This window comes from Leishmania mexicana, chromosome 23, assembly GCF_000234665.1.
Source record: "Leishmania mexicana MHOM/GT/2001/U1103 complete genome, chromosome 23".
NCBI classification, from domain to species: Eukaryota; Euglenozoa; class Kinetoplastea; order Trypanosomatida; family Trypanosomatidae; genus Leishmania; species Leishmania mexicana.
Window position 1 is genome coordinate 639,805 of NC_018327.1, and position 21,669 is coordinate 661,473.

General features: G+C 62.3%; 6 protein-coding genes and 1 pseudogene across 6 annotated transcripts, besides 1 other annotated feature; all 7 read left to right on the plus strand.

The window, feature by feature from the left end:
- Positions 1 to 2,800: 2,800 nt before the first annotated feature.
- On the plus strand, positions 2,801 to 8,449 carry LMXM_23_1380 (DNA polymerase theta (helicase domain only),putative; the record flags this gene model as incomplete). Its single annotated transcript, XM_003875731.1, has 1 exon — positions 2,801 to 8,449. One exon carries the CDS (start codon positions 2,801 to 2,803, stop codon positions 8,447 to 8,449), a length of 5,649 nt encoding a protein of 1,882 aa, XP_003875780.1.
- Positions 8,450 to 9,260: 811 nt separating this feature from the next.
- On the plus strand, positions 9,261 to 9,758 carry LMXM_23_1390 (conserved hypothetical protein; the record flags this gene model as incomplete). The annotated part of the gene is made up of 1 exon (XM_003875732.1): positions 9,261 to 9,758. The coding sequence occupies one exon, from the start codon at positions 9,261 to 9,263 to the stop codon at positions 9,756 to 9,758; it is 498 nt and encodes a 165-aa protein (XP_003875781.1).
- A 643-nt stretch (positions 9,759 to 10,401) lies between these two features.
- Positions 10,402 to 11,043, plus strand: LMXM_23_1400 (putative Ran-binding protein; the record flags this gene model as incomplete). Its single annotated transcript, XM_003875733.1, has 1 exon — positions 10,402 to 11,043. One exon carries the CDS (start codon positions 10,402 to 10,404, stop codon positions 11,041 to 11,043), a length of 642 nt encoding a protein of 213 aa, XP_003875782.1.
- Positions 11,044 to 11,979: 936 nt separating this feature from the next.
- Positions 11,980 to 12,965, plus strand: LMXM_23_1405 (annotated as a pseudogene).
- Positions 11,980 to 12,965: a sequence feature.
- A 1,436-nt stretch (positions 12,966 to 14,401) lies between these two features.
- LMXM_23_1410 (conserved hypothetical protein) lies at positions 14,402 to 15,145 on the plus strand (the record flags this gene model as incomplete). Its single annotated transcript, XM_003875734.1, has 1 exon — positions 14,402 to 15,145. The coding sequence occupies one exon, from the start codon at positions 14,402 to 14,404 to the stop codon at positions 15,143 to 15,145; it is 744 nt and encodes a 247-aa protein (XP_003875783.1).
- A 2,129-nt stretch (positions 15,146 to 17,274) lies between these two features.
- On the plus strand, positions 17,275 to 18,240 carry LMXM_23_1420 (conserved hypothetical protein; the record flags this gene model as incomplete). Its single annotated transcript, XM_003875735.1, has 1 exon — positions 17,275 to 18,240. The coding sequence occupies one exon, from the start codon at positions 17,275 to 17,277 to the stop codon at positions 18,238 to 18,240; it is 966 nt and encodes a 321-aa protein (XP_003875784.1).
- A 1,006-nt stretch (positions 18,241 to 19,246) lies between these two features.
- Positions 19,247 to 20,605, plus strand: LMXM_23_1430 (DHHC zinc finger domain-like protein; the record flags this gene model as incomplete). The annotated part of the gene is made up of 1 exon (XM_003875736.1): positions 19,247 to 20,605. The coding sequence occupies one exon, from the start codon at positions 19,247 to 19,249 to the stop codon at positions 20,603 to 20,605; it is 1,359 nt and encodes a 452-aa protein (XP_003875785.1).
- Between the last annotated feature and the right edge of the window lie 1,064 nt (positions 20,606 to 21,669).

Sequence of the window (21,669 nt, forward strand, 5' to 3'; positions counted from 1 at the left end):
CGACACACTGGGGAGACTGAGATCATCAGGGTCGCCACTAGGAAGTAAGGATAGCATCGATGTGTCTGGCGCGACGCGAGCCCTCGTCGCTGCCCTTTCCGTTTTGTGCGTGCGTGCTCCTGTGTTGTGTTGTGGGGTGGGGTGAGGTGGGCGCATGAGGAGGACCCTCCCCTCATCACCCACCGTGCCCATTCCTTTCCTCCTGGTCCCTTCATCGTTGCCAAAGGCACAGCGGCACCACTCTGGCTTGTCTTCCACCTCTCGTTACCGTCTCCCGCTGGGGTAGCTGCCCTCGTGTAGTTGCCCGCCCCCTCTCTCCTCGCTTTTCGGCTTATGGTTGATGGGCGTGCGCACTCGGATGGAGACACGTGCGTCTTGCTGCGCGCCGATACGCGTCTTCCCGAAGTGAAGGTTCTTGTGGCACCTATGATGGGCCACGCCTGTGCCCCGGCAGCCCCGGCGAAGTCCTCGCCCTCCACTCTCTCCCGCTTCACTGTTGCTAAGCCGCGGCTGATGGCGCTGCGTCACATGCGACCGGCGTGCGTGCAACCGCTCTTACGCTTGCTCACCTCTACGTCTCTCCGCTCTCCCTCTTCTTACATCTTCATAATCGTGTGGACACATATATATGTAAATATACATGCGTGTGTGTGTATGCTATCACGCGGGTACGTCGGCTGTGCAGCGTTCCTGTGTCTGCCTGTGCGGAGGGGCAGGCGCTTGCTTCGCCAGCCTCGATTTTTTTTTTGTATTCTCACGTATGATAAGAGCCTGTCCGAGGCTGCTGAGCTGACCACAAACCACCGTCGTCCTGCCGGCCCACCCCAGTCAGTACCCCCCTCTGTCTCTGCGCTCATCGCCATCACTACGCTTCGCTTCTATCAGCTGCTGCTCGGCGGTCTTTCACCAACGCGACGGCCATTGCGGAAGAGGGAGGATGAGGTGATGATGGTGGGCGACTGCACCACAACGCACAGCACCCGCGTTCGCTTTCCAAGCGCCACCGCACGTATGTACAACAGGGGCATACAGGCACATCTCGCCCTCTCCGACCTCTCTTCACTGCAGTGATTACACTAGACACACGCACGGCAACCTCCACGCGTCGGCCCATGATCGGCCCACCATCGACCCCTTTCCTGCTGGCACTGCTGTCTGTCTGTCTGTCGCCCACAAGGGCCATCACATCCGCGATGCGGGGCGGGAGAGACGGTCAGCACGATTCAAAACATCGGCGACTTCAGCGTCTGTTCCTCGCCCCGTGCTCTACCTCCCCCACCGCTCAAGTTCTGCTCTAACTCCCTCCCTCCCCCCACTCCTTACCTCGCACACCGCACTTCACGAGCTCGTGTCGGCGTGTTCGCCTTCCACATTACTCTGTCAACACTGCTGTACTTGTAGCCGCGCTGCTCTCTCCACGCACCATTCCTGTAGGTCTTACGCACCTGCCGCAGCACGCCTTCGAAGGAGAGGGAGAGAGCCAGCGGAGCGGACACGTGAGCACAGAAGAGTGCCAAGCACTCGTGCTGCTGTTGCTGATGCAAGAGCAAGACTCACGCAGGAGCTTTTCGAAGCAGAGTCAGCTATCCTTCTAGATCCCCCCGGGCCGCACACATACCTACCGGCCTCTTGCTACGCCGATACGCGTTGGCCGCTTTCTTTATTCCCGTTCGACATCTCTGGGCTGAGCAGAATGCGGCGCACCATGACAACCACGAAGGGGTTTCGCGCCCCACGGACCAGCGGTAGCCACGAGCGACCAGCAGACACGACTGTCTCGTCGACGATCTCAGCTGCACCACCGCCACCGCCGTCTGCGTCACCGGCTCCAAAGGTGTCGGCGCGCGGCGCAACGACAGCGGCGCCTTCGCCATCGCCGTCGTCATCCTCTGCTCACAGGGGTAAGAGCGCTAGTGGCGGCAATACGGCATCTGCCACCGCTGCTGCTACTGGTGACGCTGGGGCTGGCACCACTACGATCTACCCGAAGAGCGGTGGCCTGTCATTCCTCCAGGGACCGCGTGGACTGCTGAGCGGTCACTTTAGCGCTAATCACCTGCGGCGCGCACCACGGCAGACCGACCGAACTACACCTCGTGGTGGTGCGAGCACCACTACAACCGCAATGGGAGCACCAGCGGACACCGCTACAGTAGCCACAGCAGCTGCGCAGCACACGGCGGCACGCACGAGCGGAGAGGACCAAGTCGTCGCGCTTAGCAGTGGTGACACGCCTTTGCCGCGCAAGCGGCCTCGCTCACTCTCCCCCGATGATTCTTACGCGGGTGGTGCGCATAGTTGCGATGAGGCGGCAAGGACACGCGGTTGGGCGCCTTCCGCCAGCAGGAACAGCGACAAGGTCACGAACGACGCCACCACCTCACTGGTGCCGCTATCCATTCCACGGCTGGCCACTGCGCGGCGCCTTTCCACGTCGCACATCCGCCGCACCGTCTTCTACCCTCCCTCGGCGGAGCAGCCTCTGGCGCTCTCGCGGAGCTCACACGATGCTGATGGTGCCGATGTCATGGGTGCCTCTGAATTTGCACTGGTGCCGAGAGTGTCAAGTGCGCCAATGCCTGCGGACCTCTGCGTGGACTCTGACTATACCGTGCACGCGCACCCTTGGGGCTCAGCGACCGCCGTGCCGGCGTGGACTGATGTTGGCGACGCAGTCTCAGTGGCACCAGATGCGGACGCTCTGAGGGTTCCTGGGCCTAGCTCAGCGGTGTGCGCGGGCAGAGAGTTGTACAGCAGCACCGCAGTGTCTGAGGGTCACACGACTCCCTTGGCTGCGGCGATGACCGCGTCGACGTTAACGTCACCATCAACGCAATCGGGCAAGCGGTTTCTTTCGGCACTGGAGCACGAGCAGCGCGACTACGCCACAGCGATCTCCACTGCCCCTCCCTCGCCACCCTCACCATCGCTGCTGCCGCCGTGCCGATTGCCATGCTACAGCGGTGCATCTCAGCAGGTCTCGCCGGCTCCGCCTGCCGCGCCGAACACACCAAAGGCCGCGCCATCCACTCCTCCATCACTACCCCTGCCGCTGCTGCCCTGCGGCTCTACATCTTCATCGCCCGCGGTGCCGCAGCTCCGTGTGCATGAGTTGGCAGCACCGTCATTATCTTTGCTCGGTCGCGAGGCATCGCTGCTACCAAGCAGCTCACGCCGCGGGCTGTCCGTGCCGCTCTCGTCGCCGCGGCTCGAGCGCGCCGATTCGCCGCTATCGCCGCCGTTCGCCGACAGCTCTCCGGGGCCCGCAGTCGGCCTGATGCCAGATCGGGCGGGAGCTCTTGTTGCTGCTGCAGCTGTGGGAGGCGAACGCCAGGCGCTGTCGTCTCTGGCACCCCCGGCCCGCTCGGTTGGAGAGCTGACGCGCGTGCAGCGGCAGCAGCAGGCGTTGACACACCCCTCTAGCGCACTCGCTGCTTCAGAGGAGGCCGAGAGAGAAGAATGCGATGAGGCGCTCGAGTGCGAGATGGCTGAGGATCTGCGCATGTCGACGGACATTGCTTTCACGCCGTCCGGGACCGGCAGTTGCGCTCCGCCGCTCTTCTCGCAGTCGTCCATGATGCAAGAGGAAGAGAGCCAAGCGGAGGAGGAGAAGGGCGGCGGCGAGGCGGCGACCTGCATCATGAGAGGCAGCGCCGGGGCGGTGGGGCGAGCTGGCGACGATAGTGAGCTGCGCTCTGGCCCAGGGATGAGCGGGCAGGAGGGCAGCGCAGAACCATTTTTCCGCTTCAAAGATGGCGCAGGTGGCGCGCTCCTCTCTGGGTCAACGCCGCCTCCCTCCATCGCGATTCCAGCTGTGCTCAACCAACATGCGTTTCTCAGCGGCGGCAGCCACGACGGTGGCACCGCTGCAACCGATTCGAGTGCCGCGTCCCCAACGAGCTCGCCGTCAGTGTTGTCCAGTGCCTTCGCCGGCCCGCCGTCTGCACCGTCGACGTGGCTGATCCGTGAGGCTACGCCGCCACATCTTTCATCGGTGCTCGCGCCTGGTACAGAGCTGTTGGCGCTCGGTGTTGTGACTGCTGCTGTCGCTGCGGATGGAGGTGGAGGCCTGAGTGTTGGGAGGATGGGCCCTGGACGCCATCGCACCGTGTTTTCGTTTAGCTCGCTGGGTGTTGGCACCGCAACCCCTGCAGCGCTACCCGATCCCTTCCCTGAACCGCAGCCACGTCTGTGGCAACCATCAGTGGCGACGACAACAGACCAGTCATGTGCTGGGAGCGCTCGAAATGTAACTGCCCCTTTGGCTGAGCCTGCTACTCCAGTCATCTCGGAGCTTTCAGAAGCCTGTGCTACAACGCATCCACCTGGCCTGTGGCAGCCACCGTTGCCGGCCGAGCACGTGAGCCCTCCGCGTGATTCTCTGCTGATGCGGGCGGCCAGTGAAGGTGGAATGGCCGAGGGTTGCGCTGCTCAGGGCGTTTTCCAAATGGGCGTTGTGGCACCGACGTCAACGTCGCCGCCGGGGAGCGACACGCTTCCCTCGGCGACTGGCGTCTCCGCCATATCGGCTGCAAGGGCAGCGCCTCCGCTCTCTGACTTGTACGTCACCGCGCTGCCGTACCTTTCCACGGCTGCTGCCAGTGGCAGCGACGCAACTGCTGTGCCTGCACGCGCAGGCCGCACGTGCTTTACGCTGCACTCCACTGCACAAACGACAGGGACACTTTCTTCCTCTGCAGCTGCCCCAGCAACAGTGGAGCCGACGGCAGCGGGAGCGGCTGCGTCGACTGGCGCGGTGCCACCGGCACTCACAGAGGCGAGCTATCTCTCAGGCAAGAACTGTTCCTTCAGGCGCGGTTTAGCCGAGCTGCAGCAGCTCCCGGCACACGGTGCTGTGTCACCGCAGAGAACAGAGGGACCGACCACCTGTTTGGAGGGTGTCGCTGGCGCAACACCAAGCGGTACAGGGAAAATGCCCAGCAGTATGGAGAGCCGCCATACGAATGGGTGTGCGCAGCAGGTCATTGCCAACGCGCAGCAGGCGTTGCTGCGGCCAGTCGGCTCAACACCCGCGACGGTGGTCATGCACCGCACACCGTCGACTTCCACAAGTGAGGAGCCAGCCTGGAATCGACGAAGTCCACCGCTCCCGCAGCTGTGGTCGTTGCTCAACGACGGCCACCCGTCTGTCTCGCTCACCGTCGCTGCTGCAACGCCACGCGTGGGTTGCATGGGCGCTGAAAAGCCGACTGTGGGGGCGCCTCAGCCCGCGCAGGCACCGGTGACCCATGACGAGACAGCACCGCCCTACCCACGAGAGAGTCAGGAGATGTTCTCCGATGCACCTCTTTCGCCGCCGCAACCGCCGTCGCCTCCCCTCCCGCGACCCGCTGGCCCAGACGATACTGCGGAGCTGTTCTACGATCTGCCGCGTGAGGTCGGGCACTTCTACGCAACACGGCGCGGCGTCACGTCGCTGTACGACTGGCAGCACAACGTGCTCACTCGCCCCGAAGTTCGGCAGGGTGGCAACTTTGTCTACAGTCTCCCCACCAGCGGTGGCAAGACGCTGGTCGCCGAGCTGAGCCTCCTGCGGTGTGTGCTGAATCGCCGCAAGTCGTGCTTCCTCGTCCTGCCCTTTGTCTCGCTTGCGGAGGAGAAGACGATGGCGCTGCAGCCGCTGGCGACAGCCTACGACTTCAACGTGGACGGCCACTACGGCAGCTCCGGCCGCTTCCCGCTCTGCGGGGCGCCTGCAGCCTACGTCTGCACAATTGAAAAGGCAAACGCGCTGCTGAATCACATGCTCGAGGAGGGCCGCACCGACGAGATTGGGGCGGTGGTGGTGGACGAGCTGCACATGGTCGGCGAGTCCGGGCGAGGGGCGACGCTGGAGCTGTTCCTTTCCAAGGTACTCGTGCTCAACGCTGCGCGGCAGCGGAAGCGTGACGCCGTGGTTGCACCGGGGACGCAGAGTCGCTGCAGTGCTAGCGGTTCGCGGCCAGGATGGCCGGAGGAGTTGGAGGACGCAGCGGAGGACCGCCATGAGGGGGCAGTCATGACGGATACAGGGAAGGCGGCTGCGGACCCCGGTCCTCTACAGATCATCGGCATGAGCGCCACGGTCCCCAACCTCTGCACCCTTGCCGAGTGGCTGCGCGCCGCGTGCTTTGAGTACGACTTCCGGCCCGTGCCATTGCGCGCCTACAGTGTCGTTGGTGGCCTCGTGCTACGCGATGGCCAGCGCAACGAGCGCAACCTCAGCAGCGGCTCTGTCACGCAGCATCTTCTGGAGCTCGCGACGGAGGTGCCGGAGGCGTCCGTACTCATCTTCTGCGCCAGCCGCCAGCAGTGCGTCGACACGGCGAAGGGCATCGTAAACTACCTCAGGGCTCAGGCCATTGCCGGCCAAAAGGCGCTGCCCGCGTGGATGTCGGGTAGCAGCGATGCGGCGGCGGAGGCGCAGCACGTCTCGGTGCTTGGCGCACCGTTCCCGAGCTCAGCGAAAGGGCCGGCCACAGCGGCCGCGATGACGGCGGTGCCGTCGCAGGGGTCGGCTGCCATCAAAGGCCTCCTTGCGGACCTCGAGGCCCTCGCGCACCACGAAGCCTCCCAGCTCAGTGAGGTGGTTGGCTTTGGAGTGGCGTTTCACCACGGCGGCCTCCTTGCCGAGGAGCGAGACCTCATCGAGACGGCGTTCCGCCGCAAGTACATCCGCATCCTGTGCTGCACCTCTACGCTGGCCGCTGGTGTGAACCTGCCGGCGCGGCGGGTAATCATCAAAACGCCGTACGTGGGCCGCGAATTTCTCACGAAGTCGCGCTACCTGCAGATGTGCGGTCGTGCCGGGAGAGCCGGGTTGGACCCGTACGGCGAGTCCTTCCTGCTGCTGAGCAGTCGTGATCAGGCGCGCGGTCACGCCCTTATGCACGCCCCTGTGGAACCGTGCCGCAGCCAGCTCCTCGAGGACGGCCAGACGCTCACGCGTTCGCTTTTGGAGTGCGTTGGGGTTGGGCTCGTGGCGGACTTTCGAAGCGCTTGCCGGTGGAGTGGCTCACTGCTGACCAGGTGGGCGGTGGGTCCTGTCGATGCGTCGTGGCAGCCGTACATCACTGCAGCTGCCGCCCCGGCTGCGTCTGCGAGCGCTGGAGTTGCGCCTACCGGAGCGGCAGCGAAGGACACGTGCGAAAGTGCCACCGACTTTGTCCTCGCCTCTGGAGTTGGCTATGACGACGACGCCGCTACCGCACAGGACTCAGAGCGCAGCCGGTCTGCGCCTGGGCCTCCGGCCTCACCGCCCTCCCACCCAGCCTCGCCGGCGTCGCCGCTTCTGACGTGGGTGCCGCCGGCTGCCATGAACGCGATGGCGCGCACCTCGCTCGTTACACTAGCGCGCTGCGGCTTTATCCACATTGCCAGTACACGCGCAAGCAGCGGCGCCATCGCCGTGAACAACACCGATGATGTCAGCACGGCCATCAGCGCTGATGGCCGTGCTGCTGCTGGGGCTACAGTCGGCAAGGAAAGCGGCACCGAATCGAGCGCAGCTTCGGAGACGTTGCTGAGCAGCGTATCGGACGACGCCCACGCCGACGCTTCAGCAGAGACGCACGAGGCCTGTCATACGCAGGTGCTTGTGACATCGTTTGGCAGCTCGTCCGTCCGCTCGTGCTTTAGTGTGGAGGAGGCGCTGCTGCTGCGCGCCGAGCTGGACGAGTTGCGCCACACCGGTCTCATCCTGTCCGACGACCTGCACCTTTGCTACTTCCTCACGCCGCTTCGGGAGGTGGGAAAGTGCGACTGGGAGCTGCTGCGGCTCATGATGTCGCGCATGAGCGACAGTCGCCAGCGCATTGCGAGCCTGCTTGGGGTCGACACCTACTTTGTTGATCAGCAGGCAATGGGGCTCGGCGGTCCACTGGAGGCCACAGAGGAGGGCCGACGTCGCCTCTTCACGGCAAAGCGATTCTACGTGGCACTTATGCTGGCGGATGTGCTGGCTGAGGTGCCGATGACGACGGTGGAGGAGCGGTATAACGTGAGCCGCGGGCAGCTGCAGAGCCTGATGCGCTCCGCCTCGATGTTCAGTTGCTCCATCACGAACTTCTGCCATGCGATGGAGTGGTTCTCGCTGGAGGCGGTGCTCTCGTCCTTCGTGAAGCGACTCGGCTTCGGTGTTAAGCCGGACTTGCTGCCGCTGATGGAGATACGTGGCATGCAGCCGCCGCGGGCGAGGGCGCTGTGGAACGCCGGCTTCAAGAAGCTCGCAGCGATCGCGGTGGCCGACGCGGATGATATGGTGTCGAAGGTGAAGTCGATGAACCCAAAGGACAGCAAGGCGGCAAAGTTTTTTACGAAGCGCTCGGCCTTGATGGCGATCCGGGAGGCAAACCTCGCTCTACAGTCGAAGATCAAGGAGAAGAAGGGCGAGCTGCAGGAACTGACGGCTCGTTGCGGCGGTGGTGGCGGCGTTCGCGGTGTGCACTGAAGCTGAAGGAGAGCACGCAAAAGGCAGAGACGGAAGGGGCTAGTCTTGCGCGCGTTCAGTTTCGACCAGAGGTTGTGGGGTGTGTTCGGGAGGGAGGTGGAAGAGGCGGGGGGGGCTGTGTGGACCCGTGCGCACCCCGTCCACGTACCTTGTTAGCAGGATCGCTGCCGCCAGTGCTGCTATGCCGACTCTCAGACGCGCGGCCTTCTCCCTTTGTTTATCGTTGTGCGTCTCTCCAAACCGAAAACAGAAACGCTGGCGTGGTGCCCCTCTTCCTCTCCCACTGTGTGTGGGCAATCCGCCAGAGACGGGGGGGGGGCGGAAGAGCGCAGGGCGTGGGACGGCTCTGGCCTGTGGGGCGACAGAACACCAGCCCCCCTGCACCTCTCTCCCTCCCTCTCTCACGTTGGCTGTGACGTTCTCAAAGCGGGGGGGGGCGCACCAACGCGTGACGATCGGCACGCGCTTGAGCACCTCCGCACCCGACACCTCACCCATGCGTCTACACCTGTCTTCCGCTCATGGCACTCCCGGGTGTGTCTGGCTATTCGATGGCTTGCTCTGTTTCCTCGACTCCAGAGCACAAGGCCGATGGCGCACCTCTCCCTCGCCGACTCCGCGCGTTACGCTGTCTTGCCACTCTTCTTCGCTTGCTCTTCTTGACGCCGCCCATTCTCCTCTTCTACATCCGAACACTCGCCCGCATCCGTGCACTCGGCAGCGCTCAATTCCTGTGCGCCTCTTGCCGAGTGCGCGCAGACAGTGGCACATCCTTTTCCGTCGTCGCCACCGGATCCAGTTGCTCTGCATCATGCTATCTTCTGCAAGCAGCGCTGCCGCGCTGTGGAGCGCGTGCGGCATCGTTGCGTTGGTCTGTGCCTTCTCCACCGCTCTCCTCTGTGTGACCGTGCGGCAGCTCTGCGGACGCGTCAACGTGATGCAGCACGGCGCCGTCGCCATCGCCATCATCCCGACAGCATTTTTCCTCGGCCATGTCTTGTGTGCCTCCTACAACGCACTGGGCGAGACCCTGCGGACGTTCGCCAAGGAGAACGCGCAAGATCTGCCACAGCCGCTCTTCTACGTGATTGCGGCGATCCGCCCGCTCGTGGCGCAAGTTGGGCTGACGGAGGCGATGTGGATGGCATGCTTGCTGTTTACTGCCTATAGCGCCACGAAGGTGTGGCACCACTTGATTGACATTACGCGGCTACTAAAGGCGTCGCGGCGTCGGCTGCAGCTGCCCGAGATGCGCGAGCTCCGCCGACAAGAGGAGGCGGCGACTACGAAAGGGCAGAAGCGGCGCTGAGGAAGTTGTCTTTATCTGTGTAAAGTGCATGGAAGGGGGTGGTGGTGGTGGTGGTGGTCGAGCACCAGAGCTTCTGCCGATGCGTTGTGCAGGTCGTACGCCCCCCTTCCCTTCCCTTCCCTTCCCTCTCTCGGCTGCACATGTAGGGACCGCGCACAGAAGTGCAACTCGGCATTCGAAACAGTGGGCGTGAGCAGGCACCACAAATAGGCAAGGCAGACCGCGTTGTACCACGCTGGAGCATGTCTTGACGCTCCCGAACGCGTCGGTGTTGAATCTTAGGACGGTGACAACACAAGCGCTCGTAGCGGGCCGCACGATAAAGCCATTTCTCCGTCTGGCGCACCCTCCCACCATTTCTCTCCATCTTTCCTCCTCGCGTGGCACTCCGGCGGTGATCACTCCCAAGTGAACGCGCTCATGCACAGCACGCACGTGTACGGTGGTTCGACTCCCACTCTCTTCTAGTTTTCCCCTTGAGCATCTCAAGGGCCACGAGCGAGGCATCTGCCACCCACGCAGGACTGCAGAACCGCCTTCCCTTGTCGCCTCACGGAGCTGGCGCATCAGGCGGGGTGACCTCCGGCTCCCCTTACCCCTCTCCTTCATCCTTTTCCACTCGCCGCCACCGCCGTCACGAGACATGGCGGCGACGCGTACGGTCGACTTGTACGGCGGTGCTATGCGCATCAGCCTCCCTCAGGCGATGATCGACGTCTCTGACTTCCGCCAGGTGCCGGATAACCAGGAGGTGTACACGGACGCAGACACGGGCGCCTCCGTCATCGTGGAGCTGCTCAGTCGGCAGACACATGTCTGCAACTCCGAGGCCGGGGCCTTCTTTTATCACGACCTCGCGAAGGACAACGGGTGCGCACCGGAGGGTATCTCTCAGGAGGAAACCTGCACGCTTCCACCGTCGGCGTACCCGCACCTGGCCACATCGGCTGCAGCAGTTGTGTCCGCCGAGTGTGGGTCGGTGGCACCGCAGTCGTGCGATTTCGCGTGCCTCACGACAGGGCTGCAGCGCATCTCCAAGTATACCAATGAGAAGGGGAAGGAGAATCTGGTCTTCGTTGGCCTGGCGGTGTTGCGATTCACGCCGCCTGTATCGACGGAAATACTTGTGTCGGTGTCTTGCCCGGCTTGGCTGCACCATGAGAGCTCGGATGCGAGGGTGGTGAGGCGACTGCTCACCGAGCAGGAGCGCTTGCAGCTGCTGCACACGGCGGTCGCCTCGCTGGAGGTTCTCGAGTGGAGCCTGTTCGTGCCTGAGGAAGGGTAGCGCAGCCTTAGGTGGTGGTGCTCTATAGAGGAGGGTGGAAGGCGCGGCCTTTGTGCGCACCAGCCACGGTGTGCGCGCCCGAGTGCTCGTATAAAGGCGGTGCGGCACACAAGCGTGCACAAGGGCTTCCGCACTGGTAGGAGGTACCCCCTCCCCGCGCGCCGTAGGCTCACTGGTTGAGCTGTTACCCGCATGTTCTGGCACTTCTCCACCCCTCCAACTCCGCCACCACACCAAACGTGCGCATGTCATCACATAGGTGTCACAGAGCATCCAAGGTGCGAGGTGGGCATCCCCCCCCGCCGCTCTGCCTCCTCCCTCGCATACTCGTAAGTGGACACTACACGTAAAGCACGCTGTGCATCGGCCTACTGTAGCCCACCGTCACCCACGCACCCCCGCTAACTCTCTACAGCGAGGACCACCACAAAAGCATGGAACTCGCACAAACATGCGCGCACCAACGGCTGCGCTGTACAGCACACCGATGAATGCTTCGCTCACAGGAAGCCAATGGCACCAGACCGTCAAGCCCATGCTGGCGCTCTCAAGCTGTTTGCTAGCCGGCCACGTGGGTACAGCTCGTTCTCTCGTTGATCATCATCTTCGTCCCCGCCTATCTTCCACCTCGCCACCCCTTCTTGCCTTCCCCGCCCTTTCGTTCTCCGACGCCGGCTCCGCACAGCAGCCGCTTCCGTGCTCACCCACGCAACCGCATTTATGTGAGCGCATCATTGCGTGACTCGGGCGGCACCCACGAATGCCGCTGCAGGCCTCCTCGTCATACCTCCCTGTGCTCTCTCGATTTCACCACTGCCTTCAGCGTCGCCTCCGTCGCTGTTCAGAGGCCGCCCAGCCCACGTGCCCATTGCTGGTCTCTCCGCTCCTCAGCTTCCCGCTGCTGCCATTTCGTCACTCACGGTGCAGCCCGATCACATGGTGAAGAGCGTGCGGCCGACGAGGATCGATGACGCTGCCACATCCACGCGTACCCACGCCCGCGCAACCGGAGGGAGGAGGCCAACGGCTTCGCACGTACAAGGTGCCCTGGAGACAATCCCTGCTGCGCTTGCAACGTTGAGGAACATCATCGCGGACGTGAAGGGCTGCGCTGGTGAGGGTCCTATGCTTGTGCGCTACGCTCGGAGAGGGATGCGCTACCGCTGAGAGAGCTGACGCATATGCCGTCCAAGTCGGAGAACTCCAGCGTGCGGTGCGTGCCAGGGGACGTGACGCACACGGCGTGCTTGATGGAATGGTGTGAAGGTGCTGTGCGAGATGCAGGAGCGGATCAAGGACACGGTGCGCTTCGTTTCCCAGCACTCGAAGGAGGAGCGCCCAAGTGGTGCGATGGACGGCGTGTCAAAGATCTTTGGCCTGCACAGAAGGCCAATGCTACCTGTTGGGCGCTCCTTCTCTCTTCCTCTCGTACTGGCATTGCCTCCGGTGCTGTGACCGACGTTGACATCGTGGCGCACAGCACTAGTGGCCATGCTCTCGCTCGGCGGCTGTGCAAGGACCCGGTCATACTCACGAGCAGCATCTGGATGAACCTGCGCAGGATCGTGCCGCGGCGCGTTTCTGCGTCTAAGATGGCGGGGATCATTTTTTCGACGCTGCACGCCAGTGCCGGTACTTTCGACGCGCGCGTCTCCCGCTCCAATCTTCTGGACTCGTGTCTTGGCTGTAGCCGCCGTCTGCCGCTGCCCACCAACGAGCACTGCCCTTCTTCTCCCTCCTTGCTGTGCACGCTTGCGTCCACCTCTGTGTGTTTCTGTGCGCGCGACCCTTGTTCTCAAGCGCGTCTCCCCTCTCTCACACACAGTGCATCCCTTCACTCCCTGTGCCCAAAAGCGGGCCTGACGAGATGCCCGGCGTGCTCTCAGGTGCGTGTAGGCATTGACCGCTGTAGGGCGCGGTGATGGGGCGGGGGGGGTGGACGCTTTACCCTCCAGCCGGTCGCCGGGCCCGGTGTGTCCCTCCCTCCCTGCCGCGTGTCAGTCCGATCATCCTTCTTCTCCCTCCCTCTCTCTCAGAGCTGCATCTTGTTCCCTTCTGCCCCGACCGCAGCAGCAGCGGTGCAGCAGCACGCACCCGTAATGCTCATGAGAGGCAGCACACTCCCTAGTGGCTTCTCTGTGCCCCACGAGCACCTGCACCACTTTCGAGGCGCACTTCTCTCCCTCTTTCGGTATGTTGCCGTTGATGTGTGTCTTGGCGCCTCTCAGAGTGGGGGATCTGTGCGCACGTGCATGCGTGTGTGCGTGGCGGGAGAGAGGGCTTGATTGCCTCTCGCCCTGCCGCCGTTTTCTGGAACTTGTCCACCGCCTCATGTCTCTTACCCCCTCTCTCCCTCTTGGCATGCCGTGCTGATCGTACTCTGCTCCCTCCATCATGCCGGATGGAGTGTGGCACAGCAGAGCAGGTGTACGCATGCACCCCGGGCTGTACACAGACGCCGCCATGGGGCCGTTCGGCGGTGCATAAGGGTGTTTGTTTGCTGTGCGTGCACACGGAGCGCCGAGGCGGTGGCTTCTTCCGACTGTTCTCCTCCTCCTCTTCTCTTCGTGCACCCTGGCGTTGGCGTCTGTCTTTCCGTGGACTCTTGCACGGATGAGACGTGCGTCGTGCTACTCCCGGCTGACTCTACGCTCACCCTTTCCTGCCTTTTGTCGCCCTCTACCCCTCTCCCTCTGTTGCGCCTTCTCAACCTCTCGCCACCGTTGTGTGCGCTTGTCTTGGCGTCATGCTGCTCATGATCATCCCCGCGTGACCCACATGCCACGATACCGCTGATGCGTGTCTGTGTTGATCTCTTCTCCAACGGTGGCGCCAGAGCATCCACCACACTTTCCCTGCCCCGTTCTGTTCCTTGTTACCGAATGTGACACCACTTACGCACACATCAGATTCTATCCTCCCCTCACCGCCATCAGTTGTGTGCAGACGCTGCCAAGTTGGTGCACATGCGTCTTCGTAGCACTCACTGACCCACACACCACACACACGTACACACTGACTTAGCTCCTTAGTGCCTTAACTTCATCTGAATTCTGTCTTCCGTGTTGTCCTCTTGCCTTTCGCCCCTCGCCCACATCGATTGCGCCACCGCCCAGGGTACCGAGCGCTACGACGTACGCCCTCCCTCCCTCCCTCCCGCCAACGAAAACGTTTCCGTGCAGCTCTTGCCCTCTCTGCCGTCACTGTGTCTGTGTGCGCAACGCCGTAGCGTTCGGCTTGTTCTGTTGGACGACATCACGGTGGCGTCTTCGTCGTCTCTCTCGCTCTCTCTGCTCTCAGCGAGTACCCGCACCGTCCTCCATCGCCGGCTTCTCCCTCTACAACGCATAGCTCCAAGATGCTGCGCAAGGTTGCCCCCCGTCCGTACAAGACCATGGTGCGCCGCCTGGCCACCACGGACGCGGCTGCGGAGCCGCATGCGGAGAAGGCCGTCCTTCAGCTGGTCCGTTTTGACCCCGAGACGAACTCGTCGCGCGTGGAGAGCTATGAGTACGACAAGCACCACGAATACATGGTGCTGGACCTGCTCATTGCCGTCAAGGCCCACCAAGACCCTACCCTGGCCTTCCGTAGCTCCTGCTGTGAGGGGGTGTGCGGTAGCTGCGCCATGAACATCAACGGGATCAACTCGCTGGCCTGCATCACGTTCGCCCAGCAAGTCACGACGGTCGCACCGCTGCCGAATTTCCCGGTGATCAAGGACTTTGTCGTGGACCTGCGCCACTTCTTTCAGCAGTACGCATACATTCGCCCGTTCGTGCGCAACGCCAACCTGCACCGAAGTCAGGTGGACAGCATTCTGGAGCGGTACAACAGCGTCGCTCGCGTTCTGAGCGGTGTGAGCCCGTCTGAGGGGCAGGCGATGGAGAAGGCGCAGGAGGAGCTTGCCTCTGTGCAGAGGAGGGAGACGACGGTGGCGGCTCTGCTGCGCCTTGCCGACGCTGCCGTGGATGCCGGCAATGCGACGCAGGCGCTCTCTGTGCTAGAGAAGGTGGAGCAGCAGGGCGTCGTGCTCGATTCGACGAAGGTGGCGGAGATGATTGAGTGCGCGCTCAAGAACTTCGCTGCCAAGTCAACGTGAAGCGTGACGCCGACGAAGCGCGCCAACCAGAGGAGGATGAGGGACAGGAGAGGCTCACGACGCAGACGACAACGGTGATGATCGTCGACGTCGACAGCACCTCTCCCCCCGCCAGAGCACAGACACAGTGCTCTCGCACACGTACACTGCAAGAGCTGTGGGAGAGCGCAAAATGATCGACTGTGTGTCTCTCTCATGCATGTCCTCATCGCCGCCTCCGCCCGGGTGACGTGAGGCACACCTCCGTGCGTGGCATCACAGGGCCCAGCAACCCCCCATGCTCTGTTTGTGTGGGGAGAGGCCAAGCAGCCCGCACCCTATCCCATGCCGATGCCGAGCAAACCTCTGGTGGTGACAGGGCCAAGCACCAACGACCTAGGGGAGCCAGAGCGGTGCATCGCTGCTGATGTCGGCGGTGAGGTCCTGGACGGCGCACATGCTTGTGCCTTTGATATGCAGTAGGCAGAGCGGCAACGCGACTCGAGCGTATCCCACACCAGGCCCTCACACTGCCCACGGGTGGGAGGTGCCCCGGGTGTCACGCCGAGGGACGCCGGCGGGGGTGGCGGTTTGGTGCAGGGGCCGTGCGCCGGTGACCGAGTCGGCGCACTGCTGTGGCTTGTGTCTACGGCTTCTTCGCAGCACGGGATGGGGGCCTGTGACACGCCGGTTGTTGTTGCGGCGCCTTGTGTGACATCTCCCCCGCTTTGGGGTTTCCCTTTGCTGTGTGGCGGCGTGTTGGCTCGGCGATGTGCGCGCGCCGGCGGGGGTGTGAGGCGGTGGAGGGGAGGCGGCGGGTCCTTGCGCGTGTGCGCTGTGCTTGGTGTTCTTCTTATGTGCGCGGCGTTGCCCCTCCCCCGACTACGCCGCTCCGTGTATTCGCGTCGCTCTTTTCTATTTCTGTGTGTGTCGTGTGGCGCTCAGTGGTGAAGGAGTACCAGCCGCCGCCATTCATGTCTTGGACTGTCGGCGGCGGAGTGGTCCGACGCGCAGAGCTCCACGCAGCGTAGCGGAGGTATCGCACAGGGCAGCGCGCGGGCACGTCCGTGCGGCTACACCTTAGTGATTAAGACGAAAAGCGAAAACGGAATGTGGGCTGGGCGGCTGAGGCACGGGAGAGCCCGCCTCATCGGCATCTGCGCTGTCCGGGAGCGCTGGAGGACTTTTGCAGCGACGGGGGCCGGAGGCGATGAGGGAATTGGCAAGCTGCTACTCCGCTTGCCTTTACTGCCCCTCTCCCACTCTCCATGCTTCCTTAAGCGTTGCGCAAGTGCCGCGAGTCGTCTTGACAGGGCTCATGCAAGCAAGTGTGTGCCTTCCCCTTCGAGAGGGTCGTCCCACGCGCTCTGAGCACACGCGACGCGCAGTGAATCGCGTGAAAGTCGTTGGAGAGGGCGGACGTGGACGCGCTTCACCCGTTTCAGGTGCGATCGCCACCCCCTCCCCCTTCTGACTTGCTGCTCCGTTACATCAGTGGCGGACTGTGTGCGTTGCCCAACGCTCGCGCTTCCAGCCTCGGGCTCACCATGAGATCATTCCTTCTTTCCACGCACCATCTTGCTCGGTTTGTGTCTTACGCGCATTGTGGGCATCACCGTCTCCCACACTCTTCGCTGCCCACTCTCGTGCGCGCTGCATTCCCCCTCCTCTTCCTCCTCCCGTGTGTGTGTGCGTGTGTTGGGGACTCCACCTGTTCTGGCCCTCGTCACCGCCATGGTATGATATGCGCACACGTGAAAGCGTTTCCCGGCACGTGTGTACGACCGCGATTCGCCGCTTCTGTTTTCTTGTGTTCTCTTTGAGTTGCTTAGCCTCGTTGGCCTGCGCATCACCGCGTTGCTCTCGGCTCGACGCGCCTCCGTGTGCAGACGCCTTTTTCTGCCTCTGGGTGTGGCTCTGACCGCCACGTCGTGGCTCTTGACGAAGGACGCATAAGCACTCGCGGTCAAGTCCATTTCCTTGTTCTTCATCTTCCTCCTTTCCCTCCACCGAACAACTTGCCCGCGGCCCTGCAGCTTGCGGTGCCCGTATAGCTACCTTCCGCACCTATTTTATATCTTCGCCACTTGGCCTGCTCTCTGCTGCTGCTGCTGCCAACTCGTCGCTTTTTAAAAAAAAGCTAGTTTGTAATGTGCGAGGGTAGTATACACACAGTGAGACCTCGCACCTGGTGCGGATGGTGCGCGCTGGCATGCAGCTACATCCCATGTGTGGTCGCCATGGCCCTCATCGCGGCCAACATTGTTCCATACCACCTCTGCTTCCTCAGAATGCTTCGTGCCGCGTGCGAGATCGGCAACGCGTCCTTTGTGTACTACTACTACTGCGTTGTGGTGATGGTTCTTGCCGAGGTGATGGTGTACGGCAACCTCTTGCTGGCCGTCTTCACCTGCCCTGACTTCGTGCCACACGTGCCATGGTCGGAGGCTCCGGTGTACCAGGGCCGATCTGTCAGTGACAACCCGTACGAGGTGTTCGAACTTGACCGGGCCGGTAGGCTGCGCTACTGCAGTTTCTGTAAGCAGTTCAAGCCGGACCAGGCGCATCACTGCCACACATGCCACTGCTGCGTCTACCGCATGGATCACCACTGCCCTTGGATCAACAACTGCGTCGGGCGCGGAAACAGCAAATTTTTTCTGCTGTTTGTCGGCTACATCCCTGTTGGCGCATTCCACATCGTGTTTACGTCGCTCTTCAGCTGCGTCTTCCACTTCCCGAAGTTTTTCGATAAGGCGCTGCAGGACGACAACGTCCTGCAGAGTATGGTCATCATCTTATCAATTATCTTCTCCAGCGTTATGGGTATCTGCTTCCTAGTGTTCGCCTTGCACTTCCTATGCATGGCCTACCGTGGCCAGACCTCCGTGTCGCGCATGATCACCTTGAAGAAGCATCCCGACGAGCTGGAGCAAGCTCGCAAGCGCCAGGCCGAGGATCGAGCCTTCTACATGTTTGACCTCTGCGGTAGCGATCAGCGGTGGTACCGGATGATACTCCCCTTCAAACCCGACCACGACCTCCGCCGTGCACCGCACGGCTACGTGCGTCGCTTCGGCGGCTCAGCAGATATGCTCTTCATGAGCCCCGTGTAGCCGGCACGCATGATTGGCGCGCAGGCACGTGGGGCTGTCGTGCGCGCGACAGATCTTTCTCTGCATCCTGCCGCTGCTGGGACTTTGGTATAGAGGATGGTGGGGGCGCACTACCACGGACGCACATGTTTGCTGTTTTTTTGCGGAGGATGAGGTTGCCTCTTGTTGCGCGGCACCGCTTCGCCTCCAGGTCATCAGCGACCCTCCCTTCGCTATTCTTGTCACTTTCGCGCGTGCACGCAGGTGGTGATGATGGCTCTGAGACCCGCGCAGTGCGTGTGGTTGTGTGCGTCATCGCCCTCAATCCTGCTGCCTCTCCTTTCTTGTATGTGATACCCCCTCCCCCGGCTTTGAGGGACGGACGTAACGCGTGTGTGTGGTTGTGGCGGGGCAGAGCTCTGCGTGAACCTGTGTGATGATGCCGTAGGTGCTTCAGACTCTAATACAGTGGAGAGGCACCATGAAGCTGTGTCCGTCGCGAGTGAGCCAACTGGCCGGCGATGCGGTCTTCCGAGTTTATGCCAGCGCTCATGACGCACGCGCGTGGATGCTGGATGGGTACCACCACCGCCGTCAGGCGCAGCGTGATACGGGAGGCAGGCGGCCTCCGTCACTGTATGTGCCGCCCAATGGCACCTCTCTTGAAAACCTTTCCATTCACGTGTCTGCCCCCTCTCCCCTCTCGCACTCTTGTCATCGACTACACGCGGACGGCACACATGTATTCTTGCGCTCCCTTTCACTTTTCGCTGTAACACAGCCGTGAAAGACTCGCCCTCTTCCCTTCCTCTGCACCTCTGCCGCAACTGCCCCCTTCCCCTCCCCCAGTTGTGACACCACTCAGAACTAGAGGCAAAGCAGCGACGCACCTGTGGGCTAGATGAGAGGACATAGTAATTGGCATGAGCACCGCGACAATGGCGGCGGCAACGCCAGCAAGGCGAGCTGTCGTTGCCTGAACGTGCACGCCCACCCAGAACCAACGAAGGGGTTCAATGAGAAGTGTATGATGTGCTGCGGTTACTGCACGCCCGTCGTTGTCGCGATCATCATCATGGTGCTCGCGCTTGCAAGCGATGCCTACAGCATCTACTTGATCACTGTACACCGGCGCGATGCCTGGCGCGTCATCGTGTGCATCGTCGTGTTCATCTTGACAACCATCATGGGCCTTCTCGTACTATGGTCTTACTACGCCGTCATCTTCGGCTCTCCAGGCTTTGTGCCACGTGACCCGTGGGCGCATCCGCCCGTGTATGCCGGTCCCTCACTCCGCCCAAAAGGCGGAGTCGAACAGGCCTTTGCTCAGCAACGTAATCACGGCCCCCCGCATCAGCAGCTGCACCAACCAGGGTCACAGCAACCTCACGCAGGCTCGCCCTCCTCACGGAAGACGCGGTCTTCTAGCTTGCCGGGCGTAAATCGACCACAGACAGCCAACAACGTGCTCTCACTGCCTCCATTCGACGACACTGGCGTCGCCAGCCCACCGCGCACCGGCCACTCAAAGTCCCCACCAGTCAGCGCTTCTGTCGCCAAGGCCGATAACGGTACATCCACTACGTTGTCGACTGCTGGCAATACCGGTGCCCTTCGCGGTGGCGACGGCAGCGATGCGATCGTTGTCCGCGTTGATGAGGCGTCACCGACACACTTTCAGCACGGCAGACCGGCTGGCTACTTTCCTGCCTCACTCTCAGAATCGCCAGAGCAGCAGCAGCAGCAGTACCCCAACCCGCCCACGACTCTGAACCCGTACACGGTTACCACGCTGGAGCGTAACGGGCGGCTGCGTTTCTGTTACGCATGCCAGCTTTACAAGCCAGACGGTGCCCACCACTGCAGTGTCTGCGGCCGGTGTGTATATAACTTCGATCATCACTGCCCCTTCGTGAACAACTGCGTCGGCCGCAACAACTATAAGCTATTTATTATCTTCTTGCTCTACAGCAGCGTCGGCGCGACCCTGGGGGGCTGCCTCATGCTCGTTACGATCTTCGCCGTCGACACAGACGCGTTCATGAATAAGCTGATATGGGTAGCGGTGCCCGCGTTGGATTTAATTTTGGGTATTTCGCTGGTGATGTTCTACACCCAGCACCGCTTTCTCCTGATCAACGGGAAGAGCACGTTGGAGAGTCTCATAGAAGCTGAAAGGGAGCCCTGCTCGGGGGCTTGCTGCGGCTGCAAGCAACCTCGGGTCAGCCCAGAGCAGAAGGAATATGCTGCGCAGCGGCGCAAGGAAAGGATCGAGCGGCACCAACGCACGCTGCTGGGGAAGGAGTCGCCGTGCTGGCGGAGATATGCTCCGCTGCCGGTGCGCACAGACGACGCCGCAGATGATACCGTGTCGGGGATGGTCTGATGGTGTGGGAAAGGATAGTCCCCTGCATGGGGATGAGCGTCTCTGTGTTGTATGGGAGCCACGACTCCCTGCATGGATGTGCGCGTTCACTCGCCCCCTCCAATGAGCGAGATACTGCTGCGGCCCGCCGATCGCCCATCGCTCGTTGTGCTCCCGCAGCCCGTTTGCTTGTCCCGCAGGCTCTCCAGATTCGAAAAATGTGCTGTTCTCTTGTGCTGCGTAGCTGGTGCCTTTGTTCGTTGCTTGATGCACGTGTGCATCCTCCCGTCTTGGACAGCACGCCCCAACACGCCCACCCCCTGTTCTGTCGACGCTTTTTCATGCCTGTGTTTTGTCATGCGTATAAAACCTAAAGAAGGCGAGCGTCTGTGGGCGAGATGTGCGTGCGTGCCGGAGGGGGCGACGTGTTGGCGTGCCTCCCTCTCCTGAAGGAGCGCACGCCGCCGTCTTCGCTTTACGTCGTTGACAACTTGCTTTCGTTTTGCTTGCTTCTCTTCCTTGCTGGCGCGTGGGCCAGTGCAGACTTCATGGCGCTGCAGTGGCGCACAGTGCCATGACAGGGTGGTGTGGCATGCGCCAAGTGCTATATGTCAACGTATTACACCACCATCAACGCAGGACGCAGACGCCATGTGCAACCACAGCTCACCCCCCACTGCTGCACTGCGGCTGAGCCCAGGTCGTGTAGGACGAGTCGTTCTGCCGTCGTGTCGGCCCATGACGCTAGCGGGCTCTTCTGGTCCTTCCTCCTCCGCTCTTCGCATGCGTGCTGCGCGATCAGCGCCACACGGACCTGGGCGCACTGCACGCTTTAACCCACGCGGGCCGCGTCCAGGACCCTGCCCGAGGAGCGGGGAGCGGTGGCCTCCGTCGTGCAGGCAGCAGGGGCTGGTGGCCCAGGCGCATGCCGCGTGAGCTCAGGGAGGAAGTTGGCCAGCCACAGGTCAGGGTCCACTGAGATCCTGCACTCGGCCTGCACGCCGCGCCACTCCCGCTGAGTTGCGTCAAGCCGCGGCATCCCACAGCGTGATGCGGTGACTCTCCACATGAGCGTTTCGCTGACT